Raw genomic sequence first — 15312 nt, 5'->3', positions numbered from 1 at the left:
AGCAACAGGCAGAGGAACATGTCTGAATCCAGCTAAAGGTAAACACAGATGTTCATTCCTCCTTTCCGTTATGTTGTCAGATAATTATACTAACAATCCGAGCCTATCTGTGTGGAAAAAATGCACTTTTAGTGGACGTATTTTGACGTTGTTTGACGCTGTCTGAGTGCCCTATTATTTAATATAGCGCATGTTCACGGGCTGCAGGCAGGTCAGCCCTAGCTTCATACTGGAGAAATGTCACATATTGAACATCCTATCATTCATTTAGACAAAAGTAGATCAGAAGATAGGGCCCAGGTTGAAAAAAACATCAGTTCTCCTTTAAGTGGTGACAATTATTTATATTATTCATGTGTTGTTTTGATCTTTTGTGGCCAAAAACATAAAAGAAAGAGGTGGCAGACTGTGTGAAATGATCATATAGTATTATCTCATATTAATCGCAGGCCCCTGAATTGAATTGTATCAAAATCGTATTGTGGCAGAGTTTTTGATATCAGCAAATATCCTATCGTTGTCCAAATAATCAATATAGTATGATTTTGTGATGAAATTGGTGATTTACACCCCTTGTAATTATATATTATATGTTTACACAGAGACACAATAAAAGATAATACTGAATATAATAATACAACAAAAGAGAATGCATTTAATGAGATGCTTCAAACATGCAGTTTCATACACAAGTGTAAACTCAGACAAAAAATATCATAACTCATACTAGAGATGATTAAAAGGGGCATGCAGAGCAAATTTCAATATTAAAGCCTGTTTTACAAGTGCACCAGCAGTTCATATTAATTAGTGCGGAGTAATCTGCTGCCCCTAATTACCAGAGACAGATTGAGATGAGATTATTCTGCAGTCTCATCCGTGGCATGAACTTCCACTGAGGGGTAATTTGAAATGTATAAAGCCACTCTGAAACGACATCCCGACCCTCCACTGTAAAGGCTTTTAAAAGATAAACTGAGGTCAAACATGATTTCATACAAAAAGCTATCCTTTTGCATTTCACGGCACATTCCTCTCCTGCTACATGCGTTTTAATGAAACTGTAGACTACAATCATGATCCTGTGGTTTTAAGTATTCAGGTCCAACACAACAACAGATATTTTCCACATCCAGTCAAACTAGTCAAAAGTGCCTTGTGCACTACAGAACATGACAGGGCTCACAGAGCTGACATAATGCTTGGCCATGGCAGGCAGATACAGATACAGCACAAGTCCTTCCAGTGAGGATCCAGACACATGCAAGTCATCACGGAGGAAAACACAGTCATGAGGGAGAAATTAAATGCTCACTAAGGTTCCTGAAAGCAGTGCTTCCGCTTAATAAATGTAATAACTGAGTAAGTGAGGCAGCCAGGCACACTGAACAAAGGCTCTGTGAGGTGCTGCTTTGTCTGTGAGCTGTCACAGCAGTGTGTCTGCTGAGGCGTAAGACACAATGGTGAGATTCCTTATCTACGCTTGTATCAGCCAATTTCACTCACATAAAAAAATGCTGGATAACACGTATGCAGTTCATAGTGCTGGACTGGTGCGTGGTGATATCAGGATATCATCGTTTATGTGCTGAACATCTGGAAAGTGGTGCAGCCTTGTAGTTTGACAACTGTATGTCTCAATTTAAAATGCATTCTCTCTTCAAACACAGACACACACTTTCCACTCTGAGCTTTGGCTTTCAGGGAATCTGCGTACCGTTTGGTCACAGTTTGGAAAAAAAATACTTTTTTGTGGCGAGGAAGACTAAGCAAACACCAAACTCAAAAACGGGTAAACACCATATACAGACAGAGCTTTTAACGACTGAATGTTGAATCAGCTATAAATACACAGCAATGTTATAATTGTTTTCCTCTGCCATCTAAACCAATGAGCCTAGAGGTCCACTGCGGTACAGTGATGGACCACATCACTGGGAAAATGCACTGTACCTCAGAGCCTGGGCGAACTGCCTGTTGAATGCACAACAGCCTCAGCCAAAACACACAGAACCAACTTGGTGCGCTGCTCTGCCTGCACTGTGTGTATCCGTGTGTGTGTGTGTGTGAAAGAGAGTGTGTGCAGCAGGCCCTCTGGATACAGCTATGGCAATATTTGAGAGCGCAATTATAAATCACAATGTCAGGCAAAAGTAAATCATTACAGCTGTGAATCAGAGAGATGCTCAGGTGCCGCTGGAGTTATGAATGAAATATTTACTCCCGTTCTGACCGCAACAATCGCTTTGGCTCAGGCAGGTGAGAGCTCTGCAAAGCAATGACCCACTCTGTAGTAAACACAATGCCCTGCCTATTACAGGAACTAGGTTACCAGGCGCTGCTTCACACAAACACTGTGTTGTTGTATCGTCACTGTGAGACGATGCATTTAATGGAACAAAAGTGTAATCACTAATCACAGCAGCTTGTTGTTAGGAGCCCTGTCAACCCCTTCAGCCCGGTCGAATATGTCAATATGTGTGTCGATACACAACTGTGTCCGCAGCAATTTAAGCTCACACACACTTTAAGCCTGTGTTCACTGGCAACAATTCCAGCAGGAGTGTGACATGCAGCACAGAGACAGTTAAAGGTGTGGAGGTGAAGGCTTCTGACTCCTGTCATTTACTCTGGAGGTCGACATCTTTCCTTAAAAGGGGAGCAACACCGAAACTAAGAGTTCCATTATGTTATTTCCATGGCTGACGGAGTTCAATTGACATTTGTGAACATGAGCTACTCTCTTGCAAGGCCAGAAACCAGAGGCGTAAATCTCAAACTTGTGATGTCACCAAGAGCTGCTACATTGACAATGAATGGGAGCCTGATGTTTTTGGACAAACAGGATGTTTGTTTTCCTTTCTAGCCCCAAATGAGTTTTATTCTGTTGTTGTGTTCTTAGTTGTGAAACAGAAAATGAACCCACACTCAAAACATTTCTCTGTGTAATCTAGAACAGTGGTTCCCAAAATGGGTCTTGGGCTCATTCTGAATTTGTAAAAAACACACTTTGTTTTGAAGTAGTGAATATCTGCCACAGCGCTTTTACTTTAAAGTGCTGTTCCCTGCTGCAGAGTGAGTCACCAACGGACATGTACATGACAGAGGCGGCAAACAAGCTCAAAGACTTGGCCAAATGCAAGTATGACGCTGAATACATTGAAGTGCGTGGACCCTAAACAAGTGTCTCAGAAGAAATCTGGACCAACTGGCTGGACTAGTTGGGAACCACTGATCTAGAACACCTTTCTCAATTAACTGTGAATGGAGCAGCTCCAGACGTAGTCCCCAACATGACAAGGTTGAGTGTTCGCACTCTAGTTTTTGGATTTGGCTGAGAGTTGTTCATGTTTACGTACAGTTTTGGACTGTCTTCAACAAAAGGAGTGACATATGAATTTTGCAAATGGGTTTATAGGTTCCCTTTAAACTCAAACACATGCTACCTTAATCCTGATTTGCATGAGATACTATGAGCAGATTTTTTTAGAAATCAAAAGCTGAGAGTCAGTCTTGCAGATATGATCAATATGCATGGTTTGCCTTGTAAAAAATTCAGCTGGCATCACATTCTCCTCAACATCTCCTTATGCCAAACACTCACACAGCAGCTGCTCTTTACCTGCACTGACATGCTGTCAGAGATGTGTGCACAGAGGAGGCACCACTAGACCTCCACACCTCACAAATGCAACATCAGAAATACACACATTTTGGTTATGACATGGCTGCATGCATGCACATATGAAAAACATGACTTACCAGGCACAAACTGCTGAGGAGTGAGATGAGAAGAAAGTCCAGATTGTGGAGCAGCAGAGCGGATCCCATCCCTGACCTGAGGCAACTCTACCTCCAAGAGTCCTTGCGGGGCTCAAACAGACGCTGATGATGCTCAGATGAGATGATATAATCTACTTAACTCTCTTCAAAGTGGAGCGACTTTTGTTGTTTCACTCCATCTGGCCTGTCGATGCTCACGGCGGCTTGTGAAATCATAACTCTGTAATCGCCTCGCTCTGCCCTCGATTTAATTTCCTATAATCTACTATATGCTCAGGCTCAGCCCGCTCTCTTTATTTCTCTGCATCTGTCTTTTTTCCTCTTCTGAAATTACATCCACATGTCAGAACTATTTATGTCGCTCTCGCTCTGCGGTGGGAAGTTCAAATGATTCTTTGTAGGGAAGAAACCAACGCTGTATTTTTAGGTCTTTTAAATTTCCCCTCAGACTAACTTAAACACTTCAGTATGGAGCTGTGCGCCTTATGGCTTATTCCAGTCCTCTCTTCCAAATGTTAGATCAGCGCTGGGCACAAATAAACCCGAGATGTATCACTCCATCACCAGTCGCTGTTGAATTTCACAATTTGATTCCCTCTGACTCATGTCACCATCAACGCAGTCATGTACTATCGTGCAGTGAAGCAGCAGGCTCTCACACAGGCTTTGCTTCCAACATTTAACACTAACAATCCTCTAGTGACAGAGCCGAGCGTGGAATAAGAAACTTTTTATAGATTTGTTTGCTTGATTTGTGCGTGAGTCAACGCACAGCTGCGCGTTCCGCTCCTTCTCTTCTCACTCATACATGGAAATATGTAACTTTATGTTGTTTTCTTTTCCACGAAGCAACTACAACACAATCTAGCGTGGCACGTACACAGCAACTGAATGTATGAAACTCCCAAACGGGCTCTGTTTACCAACGCTATGTAAAAAAAGGAAAGCTGAGAGACAGAGAGAAACGCCAACTCGGCTTCAAGAATCTCTACTTACTATCACGAGAGAGCCAAATTCACCCTGACGGATTGACACTTCGCAAACGCCTGCGTGTTTCTGCGCAGAGGAAAACGCGAAAGTTGAAGTTTCTCGTGTTGGGAAGCGTCTCCAGATGTGGCAGGCGGCAGGTCGTGTTCAGTAGTGAGTATGTGGATGGAAAAGGGGGGGCGGAAAGGAGGCAGGTAGGGTGGAGCGTAACAGCCTCTCATTGGTGCGCACTCTCTTACGTTGGAATAAACCACGACTCCGAAATGACATATTTTCTCACCCCTCAAACAAACTCTACATTCAACAGATCGCAGGGCCTTTGCCAAACCACTTTTTCCCCCTGCAGTCTCTCAAAAGTTGCATCTAGTAGGATTGGATTACCGAGACATAATGCAGAAGATGTCCGTTTTTATCTCAGACACCATCTGCTGCTTTGCTGCAATTTACATTAAAGCTCCAAGAGCATCTAGTTAACACGTTTCTCAAGTTTGGAAATTAAACAGTGGATGGTTTGGCACACAGAGTTAAATGTGTGTGTGTGTGTGTGTGTGTGTGTGTGTGTGTGTGTGTGTGTGTGTGTATAAAGAAATCTACATGCCTTTTTCACATTTCTATATATTCTGACACTTCTGATCCTGGCCTGTTTTATTTAACTGATGTTTTGTTGACATTGGCTTTACTTCCTTATTGTTTGAGGTCTCACAGACCCCACTGCCCTATGGGTAATCATAATAATGATTGCAAAAGCAACCAATTTTTACTTCACATTTCATTATCGTTTCTTCTGACCTTATTCAGCTCAGTACGTAGCAACGTGCTGAAAAGTAATGACCATAAAGCCACGTTATTAAACTAAATATAAGAAATCTAATGATGTTTATTGGAATATTCATGCACAAATATATACGTCCCTGTGTAAAAAATGTCCATATATATATATATATATATATGGACATGTTTTACACAGGGACGTTGCTTGTGTTTGGGGTCAGTTATACCACAGAGAGGTCTAACTCTCTCTACGAGCTGTGTGTGTGTGAAAGTTAGGTGTGATTTGAGAGGAGCAGTGCAGCAAGTGGTAACTAATGCTCCGTTTCCACCAAACAGTACGATGCGGTTCAGTTCAGTTCAGTTCAGTTCAGTTCGGTACACTTTTTTTTTTCGTCTCCACTGTGAAAAGTTGTGGATGGTACCAATAGAGCTCCTAAGTTGCGTGGGACCTTAAAAATTGATTTCTCATCATGGCTAGTTGAAAATTATTTTCTGGTCCTGTTTGAATTGTGCCATGCATTTCACATATGTTGTTTGTGAATTTGTAATATATTTTTTTCGTGCAAAGAAGGCTACAATTTAGCGGAAAGAAGTTTGATACTGTTAGGTTTTGTGTGAGAGCGCTTTGTGGACTACAGCTCTTCGCTGCTCTCAACGCGTATGATATACGTCACCACTCGTGCTTGGAACATGGCTGTGTCTCTGGTGCACTTCACCGCCTCGAAAGAAAGAACAGCTGTTCTTGTTGGAATGGTGACATTCAGGTACGAAACACACCGGCATCTTGATCTGATGGCTCCGTAGATCATGGCAGAAGACGCAGCAGCAGCACTGTGAGTTGAGAAGTGGAGGGAAAGTGTGATGACGTGACGTCACATAGGCGACATGTAGTCTTTCTCATTACGTTGTTTCCACAGCCTTTAACTGAAGAATCATACTCATCATCATAATCCAAGCCATTTAATGACTGGGACCAGAAAATAATAATTTTCTCTCCACTGACTCCCATTCATATTTTCCGAGCCTAGAGGTCCGATAGGGGTCTACCGGAAGGGGCGTGACTTACGAGCTCTATAGAAGCGTTCCTTACCATCCCCATGTTTGGTCCCCCCTCTGTTGGGGTACCTAGCACACAGATCTGGTACTAAAAGGTGGAGCTGTGAACACTGCAGTGTTGATTGGTCAATAGAGGATGGTCACTCTCACTTTTGAGGCTCATGCACTGTTCATACTGTGGAGAGTTTTACATATATCAGTTAAAGCAACACTTACCTTTCTGGAAATTTTACACTTTTCTTTGTTTAGATTAAAATGCTATTAATAAGCTGATGGCACACTAAACTGTAAGTGAATTCCACCACAGATAAAAACTCATGATTGTACCATTCTCATATGGTTCTAAGAAAACTCCGACCAATCATTACATTAGGACTGAATGCTCCTGTCCTGTCTGTCTTCCCCACGTGGAGGCCTCCGACTGACGCAACCACTCGTGTAACTCTGGTGAACGTCCGCTCACTGGACACTAAAATGGATTACATCCGACTGTGGAGATCAACTCACCAAGGAGTGAGGGACTGCTGCGTCCTTGTGTTCACTGAGACATGGATGAATGGTAACATATCAGACTCCGGTGTTGAGCTAACAGGGCTAACACTACACAGAGCAGACAGGGAGGCTGCATCATCTGGTAAGCTCCGTGGTGTGTACACAAACAATTCATGGTGCTGTGATGTGAAGAGGATCTCCCAGTTCTCTTTTTGACTGTGAAATGTCGACCCTTTTCATCTTACTATTGCACTATATGTTCTTTCTTATATGTTGCACCAATTGTTTTTAAATGTTATCTTTCTTTTTGCTTGGGGTATGCAAAATGTCATTTTGTTTTTGTGCTGTGCACTGCCTCCTCCCTCGGAGAAAAAAATAGTGTCATGGAGCGCCGTTCCTCCAGGCTACAGCAACACTAAACCCCTGAGCTTGCCTGAGAAGGACTAAATGAACAAACCCACTATTTTTAAATACCTCATAGAGAAAGACTCTCGCTGCAGCCTGTTTTATTTTGTTCTGAAAATGTCGGCGTGCAGCCTCGCTCTGTGGATGATAAACGAGGTGCAGACTGATAAAGGAGGAAATACAGTGAGTGCTGGACGGAGCAGTGAGTGACAACAACCCAGGGTCTAGGTACCATGTCTGAAGGGTTACTTTTGGTTCCAAAGCATACCGAAAGTGTTAGGTGGAAACAGGGCTTCTGTAAAGTCACTCAAGTACTGTGCTTGAGTCCAGTTTTGAGATACTTTTACTTCACTTGAGTATTTCTAGTTGCTGCTACGTTATACCTCTAGTCCACTACATTTCAGAGGGAATTTAGCTATTATACTTTTTATCTCTGCTACATTGATTTCACAGCAGTCATAAATAATTACCTTATGTGCTGTTTGCAGTTACACCAAAAGTGATGTCCCCTCTTAACGTATTACTGAATGTTTTCAGTTTAGATGACTGTTAAAGGACAAAAGAGTTAAAAGTCTCCAAAGTTAGATAAAAGTCCAGAAAATGGTGTCATGTCACAACCCAGATTCATCTTGTGACCCTTTGGAGGAGCCCAATCCTTGGGTTTGGAGCCACTTAACTAACTTGTTTTAATATTTTTACTAAAGTAAAGGCTCTGAATTCTTCTTCTACCACTGACTGCAGCATAAACAGCACTGTCAACACCAATCACACATGTGCAATGGCATGTGGAAATCCTTCCTGCTGAAACTGTCATCAATTCAAAATAATGTTTATTAGCAATTTTCCTCAATTACATAAAGTAGTGAAGTATAAAGGCAATAAAACAATGCTGAGTGTGTTCTTTTAGCTGTTAAAAACATCCACAAAACAGAACTTTAGGGTTAGAATTTAGATGATCGTGAATCCTGTCTTTCTACAGTTTGGCCTGTCTGTCCTGCACAGCAGGTAGACGATGTCATGATGTCCCCATTTGAAATGTGGCCTTTCTGATTCTGAAGGCTTCACTACCTGCTGCCCTGAGGCCAGTGGTCAGTGTGATGTCCTCTTAAGAACAACTCAAGTGTGAAGATGTCCCACTGTTTGAATATAGAACAGCCTCTTCTCAAAGGAGAATATAGAAACATGCTCTTAATGACTTGTCCAGACACTGGAAATAAGCCACAATGCTAAAATCACATTGTTCTAAACCAGTGCTGTTCCTAGCTTTATTACGCTCTCACAGCTGAGGGTACAATACAGTTTTATGCATGTGTGGTCTCAGCAGTGAACTAACGCTTAACTGTGGCAAACTGAGTGAAATGTTCCATCTATTAAACCATTGCAGGGCTGCAGCTATGATAGCAGAATAATTGCGTAATTCAGTAATCGCCTCACAGGCTCTGCTGTTTGTAACACAGCACACATCGAGCAGCAAATAAAGAAAGACACACTGAAAATAGCTTTTGTGTGAAAACTCTCACCATTGACACGCAGTGATGGACTGCTGTTGTGGACTGAGACAACATCATCCAGTGGAGAAAATGATGTTTCAACATCAAAGTCATTCGCTGCCATATGTTACTGCCACACAGGGAGCACAGATTTGGCACAAAGCAACTGCAGAGTGTCACTTACCCTCATGTGGAACCTCATGTTGTTGAGAGTGTCTCATATGATGTGACACCAAATCAAATTTTAACTGGCCCGCACTCATTACATGTGCAGCTATAGTGTGCAGATTGAGTCAGATGTGGGCCTCATACCGTCCACTCGACTTGCACTTAAATATTAATAGCCAAGTATCCCTGTTTAGTATTCAGAAGCAGTGTATGAACATGGAACAAGTGGTTTATAAATCACTACAGTGTAGCTGGAAGCGGTTTCATGATGAGTATCAATGTGTCTGTTTACAAATGAAGCTCAGCGTAAGAGTTTTGATAGTTTTGCTGTTCGCGATTCCCTGTGACGTTCTCCATTTTTGGATTCTTTGTTCACCAAAGGCGTGCAAGAAAAACAGCGTTTTCTTCAAAGATTCAGTGCAAGACAGGATGAATAATTCATGTCCAAATGATCATTTGGGGAGTGAAGTATTTCTTTAAAGTAAAGTTGGAAACAACAGTTAAAAAATCTCCACAAAAGATTCACTTTACAGCTTTTCCGCTCACGGTTTTACTCTGTGGATGAAGATTGTTGAGCAAACTCCATACACTGATGTAAAATTACAGTTTGTCCTGCAATGATTCAGTCAGTGATTTATTCTGGATTATCAACAGGGCAACTGCCCCAGGGCTCCAGACACTTATAAGGCCCTAAAGATCCATGTTCACCATGTGGCACTTAATTTAATCAAGTGCATATTTGTTTGTTGATATTGTATGAACCATCAAGGGAAGTAACAAATTTAAATGATCAGGGCCTTCAGGCAACCCCTATCTTAAGGACCCACCTGATAGAGTGATTCGTGAGATAAGATCTAGTTTTAAGGTTAATATTGTGTATATGATGCATCTTATTAAATACATTTGTGCTTGAAACAGAGAGTGGAGAGAAGTGAGGGTCCACGGCACCTTAATAATAATAATAATCCATCCATCTATCCACCCAGTTTTATCTGCTTATCCAGGGCCAGGTTGCGGGGGCAGCAGGCCAAGCAAAGCACCCCAGACGTCCCTCTTCCCAGCAACGCTTTCCAGCTCCTCATGGGGGACCCCAGGGTGTTCCCAGGCCAGATGAGATATGTAATCCCTCCAGTGTGTTCTGGGTCTGCCGCACCCAGAACACCTCCAGCGAAAGGCGCCCAGGAGGATCCTGATCAGATGCCCGAACCACCTCAACTGACCCCTTTCGACATGAAATAATAATAATACGAAGAAGACCTGTATCGGGAAGCCAAAGCAAGCTAAAGGCCAAATTGAACAGATACGTTTTTAGCTTTCTTTTAAAAAATATTCAGCGAGCTAGCTTCCCTGATATCTATAGGGAGTGTGTTCCATAGCTTTTGAGCGTAATCCACAAAAGGGTGCATCCCCGATCTTCTTCTGGCTGTTGCTGGGAACCTCCAGTAAACCAGCAGGAGATGATCACAGTGTTCTTGGAAGCAAATTACTGTTGCTTTGTTCAGTAAATCAAAAGCAAATAATACGTTGTTGTTTTTTTACTTTAACTCATAAGAAACATTCAGTACCTGCTCTATAAACTTGTGCATGCATGTGTTTGTACACTACATAGAATATTAATATATTTCCTTTTTTCCACTTCCCTTTCTTCCTTCCTTTTTTGAAACTCTGTGCATGCATCTCTCCAAGGTCGTGTTATTACTGTACCAATATCATCAACCTTAATCAGCCCAGGCTTCACTTCCACCAGGAATAGGTTATTCCTGCGGTGAGAGGCAATGAACAATATGAAAGCTGTCATAAACAAACCTGTGACCATACATTTGCTCATCCTCCATGCAGAAGGATTGCACCCTGCTGCTTCTCCATGGGAAACTAAAAATACTGTAAGCTGCAGAAGATTAACAGAGGAGACCGTGTTTATGGCATATGCATAATCTCTACTCTATTTCCAATCAGTCAGAGTCTCTCTTTTTCTATCGCTCCTCCCTTTAAAAAAAAACAGAAAAAGCTTTTCTTTTGAAACGTTCTCTCCTAAAGGTTAAATGCGCCTTTAGGCCAGTTACTGCATCTCCGCCCCACTACCCCTTGTTATGGTATTTATTTCTGGCTATTGAAATGTTCATTTTTCACCTTGTGACTGCTTCCTGCAGCCACCATCATTATCTTGCCATCCATCTGGAAAAATATCCACCCCCTGTAATTACCCAAAATGCTTAGCAAATGTCATCAATTGCAGGCTACAACCCAGATGACAACTTATTAACGTGGGACAAATTCTAAGCATCTTTAGGGGTGTAAGAGGTGTTCCTTCACTCAGCCAAGTGTGGCAGCCAAGTATATAAAATGATGGTGTAATTTCCTCAGAAAGAGCTTGGCAAGCTCCCATCATAGCCTGAGTCCCACTCAATACTAAGTCAATTTGTAGGTGTTTCTTTTCATGCATTTATATCAATTGAATGATGGTAGTCAGGTGTCAATGTGATCCCAGGAAAGTGAGAAATTTGCAGTCATCCTGGAAATTGGCCACAGCTCTGCAAGAAATCTATCAGATATTACATTGACAGAAAATTGGGTTGTTTATCAGTTCATCTTATCATTGCACTGCTTCATTTTTCCTGCTATAGATTTCCTGAACCATGAGCTGCCTTTTTACTGGATGTTATTGTCCATCCAGTCAATGGGCTTTTACTGGTGTATCTTTTTTGTGTGTGTGTTTTTATTTCTACACAGAAAAAGATAAACAAGCCAGTATTCACACGTTGCATTTATGTTTTCCAGACATGTTCTCCTGCAAAAAATGAGGCAACATACTGTACCCTAAATATCTACAAGAATGTAGAAACGGGGACACTGAAACCCTATATCTGTGTGACGCATTTTCCAAAAGTCATGTAAAAACCCACATATAAATTCAAAGCACATGTATGTTTTGAACACATGATGGTTTTCATGTGTGAACTTTTTTTTGGTTCCGTGCTTATGGTTTCATGTAGCACGTATGAAGATTTGTATTTATACTTTCAGTTTGATCTTTTCCATATGGGCATTTATTTAACTTTTCCCCCCACATTTTTACCTTTACACACACATAACCTTGACAAACGCAGATTGGATTTGCATGAGAGAGCTTTACATGCAAAAATACAATTCATGGATAGAAAATATATCATCAAGGGAAATGGGAAATGTGACACGGCCACCACAAATAGCACTTGAAATTGGAATTACTTCTTCTTTGTTCCATTTTTAATCACTTCCATTTACTGTAGTCGTGGCTTGAAGACAATAAACGTCACATACAATACAACCAATTCTCTTCTTTCACTGCAAAACAATTGGTGAAATCCTCCAGAGGAACCTATTTCCAGTCGGATCGAGGTCAGCTCATCTTCTCTGAAGCAACTCTTATTGTCTTGACAGCTCACCCAGTCAGGTCTCCCAAAGGTATACCACAGAAATAGAGTAAAGGAACAAGTCTGATCACAAAAACTCTGTCCCTGACACCCTGAACACGAGTGACACATAGCTATACGCTGCTGAGGTGGACGTCTCTATCATTATAGGCCTCATTCTTCCACTTTCATGTCTACAGCTATTTTAACTTTGATCAAACACATGGCTCAGAAAGATAAGGCAGTGTGAGGTTACTAGTGACTTTGACTGACCTCTGCACACAACTGAGGAATCTCTGTGACATCAACAGGTGTCTGACAGATTGTACTCTGACCTGGAAATGACAAAAATACCAATAGTGGTTGTTTCTCCATGAATGGTTTGAAAGCCAGACATTTGCAACCTGGTGAAGTCTGCATTTAGTCATTACGTGTCACATTTTGTCATCATCAACCTGATACAACCCAAACAAGGGTGCTTGCAAAGAATGCCTGGCAAAAAACTTTCACTGTGCACCATATCGTAATACAACAGTCCATATGAATCTAATGAATAACTGCCGCATGAATGATTTCACATAGAATGTAAAGTTATGAACTCAACAGTAAGTTGTGAAGGTTAGGTTTAGATACAGAAAGCTACTTTGGCTTTTAGGAAAACACTCATGGTTGGGCGTTTTTAGTTTAAGTGAAAGTAAAGTTACATAGCTTAGGTTTAGGTGAAACAACTGGTGAAGAGTGGATTCAAACTCACAACTCTGGAGACAGTTTGGGTAAAATAACACAGCACATACTGGTCAAAGCATTCAGTACACAGAAGGACAGTCAGTGGAAGCAACAAAGCCGATAGAGATGAGGCAGAGTCGATCAACAGGCTAAATCCAAAAATGCAAGAAAAGGACACAGGGAAACAAAAGGCTGGAACACTAGACACACAAGGAGCTAAGACAAACTGGCACTGTGAGAAAATACGGCACACACTAAATGCTGTGGTGAGAGGAAGGATAACGAGACATGGGTGAGGCTGATCAGGGCGGGACAGACAATCAGACACAGGTGAAGTCATCAAAAGGGAGGGAAAACACAGGCGTAGGAAGTGAAGTGATCTGAAACAAGAGGAGATGTGAGTTTCAGAGTAAAACAGGAAACAACATGAATGAATGAAATAAAAAACATAACCGAAGTAACTTGAGCTGTGACATTAGGAAAAGAAACATGGTGAGGACATACATTAAAATGACTCAAAGTTCGGTTTCACACAGTCCTGAACATCCGTCTGCTGGGGGAAAGTCCTGTGCCTGTTTTGCTCTTCCTACTACTTCTTTCTTTACTCCTGTCAGTGCATTGGTCATGTAATGGCAGCCCTCCCAATTACGTGGGATTATAGACGGTATGATAAAGATGAACAGTCTGACAGCACCCCAACAGTGAAGTCAAAACATCTCAATCGCCTCCTGGTGGCCGGCTGCAGTACAGTTTGAACATAACATAACATAACCCATGTGGGGCCCACTTGGGTAACCCAGCCATGTGGACAATTGGCATGGAGGCATTTTAAAGCCCATTTTTTTAAGCGCTTTATTTTTTTTTACCAACTGCATGGGACCCAAATACAAATGTTGACTGGGTGGTCGGACGGGTGTATGTATACTTGATACTGCAGAGATCACTGCTGCACAGACTCTGGCTCTCGTGCAAGATGGCAGCAGCCATGTCCTGGATATCTTGGCTTCATTTTTGTATAGTGGGAGGAAGTGGGGATGCATCTTTATATTCAGTCTATCCGTGAGATATACAGAAATTACTGGCTATATACAGTCATATATGAATTATGGTGCTCTCGGCAGTAGTCATCATATATAATGGCATTTACACACTTCTTCAACTATGCTAAAAATGCCCCCTCCCAACCCCCTTTCTTTCTTCCTCTTTTTTTTTGCTGTGTTATGACAGGCAAATATGCACCACCACAGACCCTCCTGGCCAATTTTGTCCCCCTCCAATGCTGACTTCATGGCTATGACCTTGTCACAATTACAATGAAAACACAAATACAAGAAACACGCAGCACTCATACACACATCAAGTACAAAATGTGTTGTAATGTCTCTCTGTCAACAATGTCCAATAGTGTCAACAAATTCCTAAGTAACCAAAGTGTTTTGCAATAAGACAGTGGTGTCAGAAAAAAAATGCACTCATCCAAAATGCAAAAACAGAGTTGAGGGAGTGTGTAACTAATGTTCAAGTCCAGCAAGTGGGAGAAGAGTTTGCAAACTAAAGATACTAATCTGCTATAGTTAACAAAACAATTTCACCACAAGGTCCATTTAGTAAGTGTTTTTAAACTTTAAGTCATATCACACAATCTTTATCAACAGCACACAGATTTTACCCTGTTTAATGCAGTGTCTTTTTTTTTTTTCTATGCTGGCATAAAAGTTGAGATTAAGTTCATCCTAGAAACAGTTGACAAAACAGTCTCATGAAAAATAAGATAATAATAAATAATGATGTTAGATTTAACCAGGTGTGTTGATGCTTTTTGTACAATAATAAGGGGTTACCACACTTTCTTAACCATCACAAGGACTTTTTAAAGGGATAGTGCACCCAAAAATGAAAATTCAGCCATTATCTACTCACCCATATGCCGACGGAGGCCCTGGTGAAATTTTAGAGTCCTCACATCCCTTGTGGAGATCGGCGGGAGGAGCGGCTAGCACACCTAATGGCTGACGGCGCCCCAGACTAACGTCCAAGAACAC

General features: G+C 41.6%; 1 protein-coding gene across 1 annotated transcript in view; it reads right to left on the bottom strand.

Annotated features, from left to right (window-relative positions):
• pth1r (parathyroid hormone 1 receptor) overlaps nt 1-4908 on the bottom strand; it is a 69683-nt gene extending 64775 nt beyond the window's left edge. Inside the window, exon 1 of the mRNA XM_050074944.1 lies at nt 3763-4908. Coding sequence (XP_049930901.1) covers nt 3763-3831 — 69 coding nt within the window. The 5' untranslated portion in view covers nt 3832-4908. The remainder of the gene's footprint in view (nt 1-3762) is intronic.
• Nucleotides 4909-15312: the final 10404 nt, after the last annotated feature.

The sequence above is a fragment of the Epinephelus moara genome, chromosome 21, assembly GCF_006386435.1.
Source record: "Epinephelus moara isolate mb chromosome 21, YSFRI_EMoa_1.0, whole genome shotgun sequence".
NCBI classification, from domain to species: Eukaryota; Metazoa; Chordata; class Actinopteri; order Perciformes; family Serranidae; genus Epinephelus; species Epinephelus moara.
The sequence above is the reverse complement of the archived record's forward strand: the minus strand, read 5'-3'. Positions and strand labels throughout refer to the sequence as shown.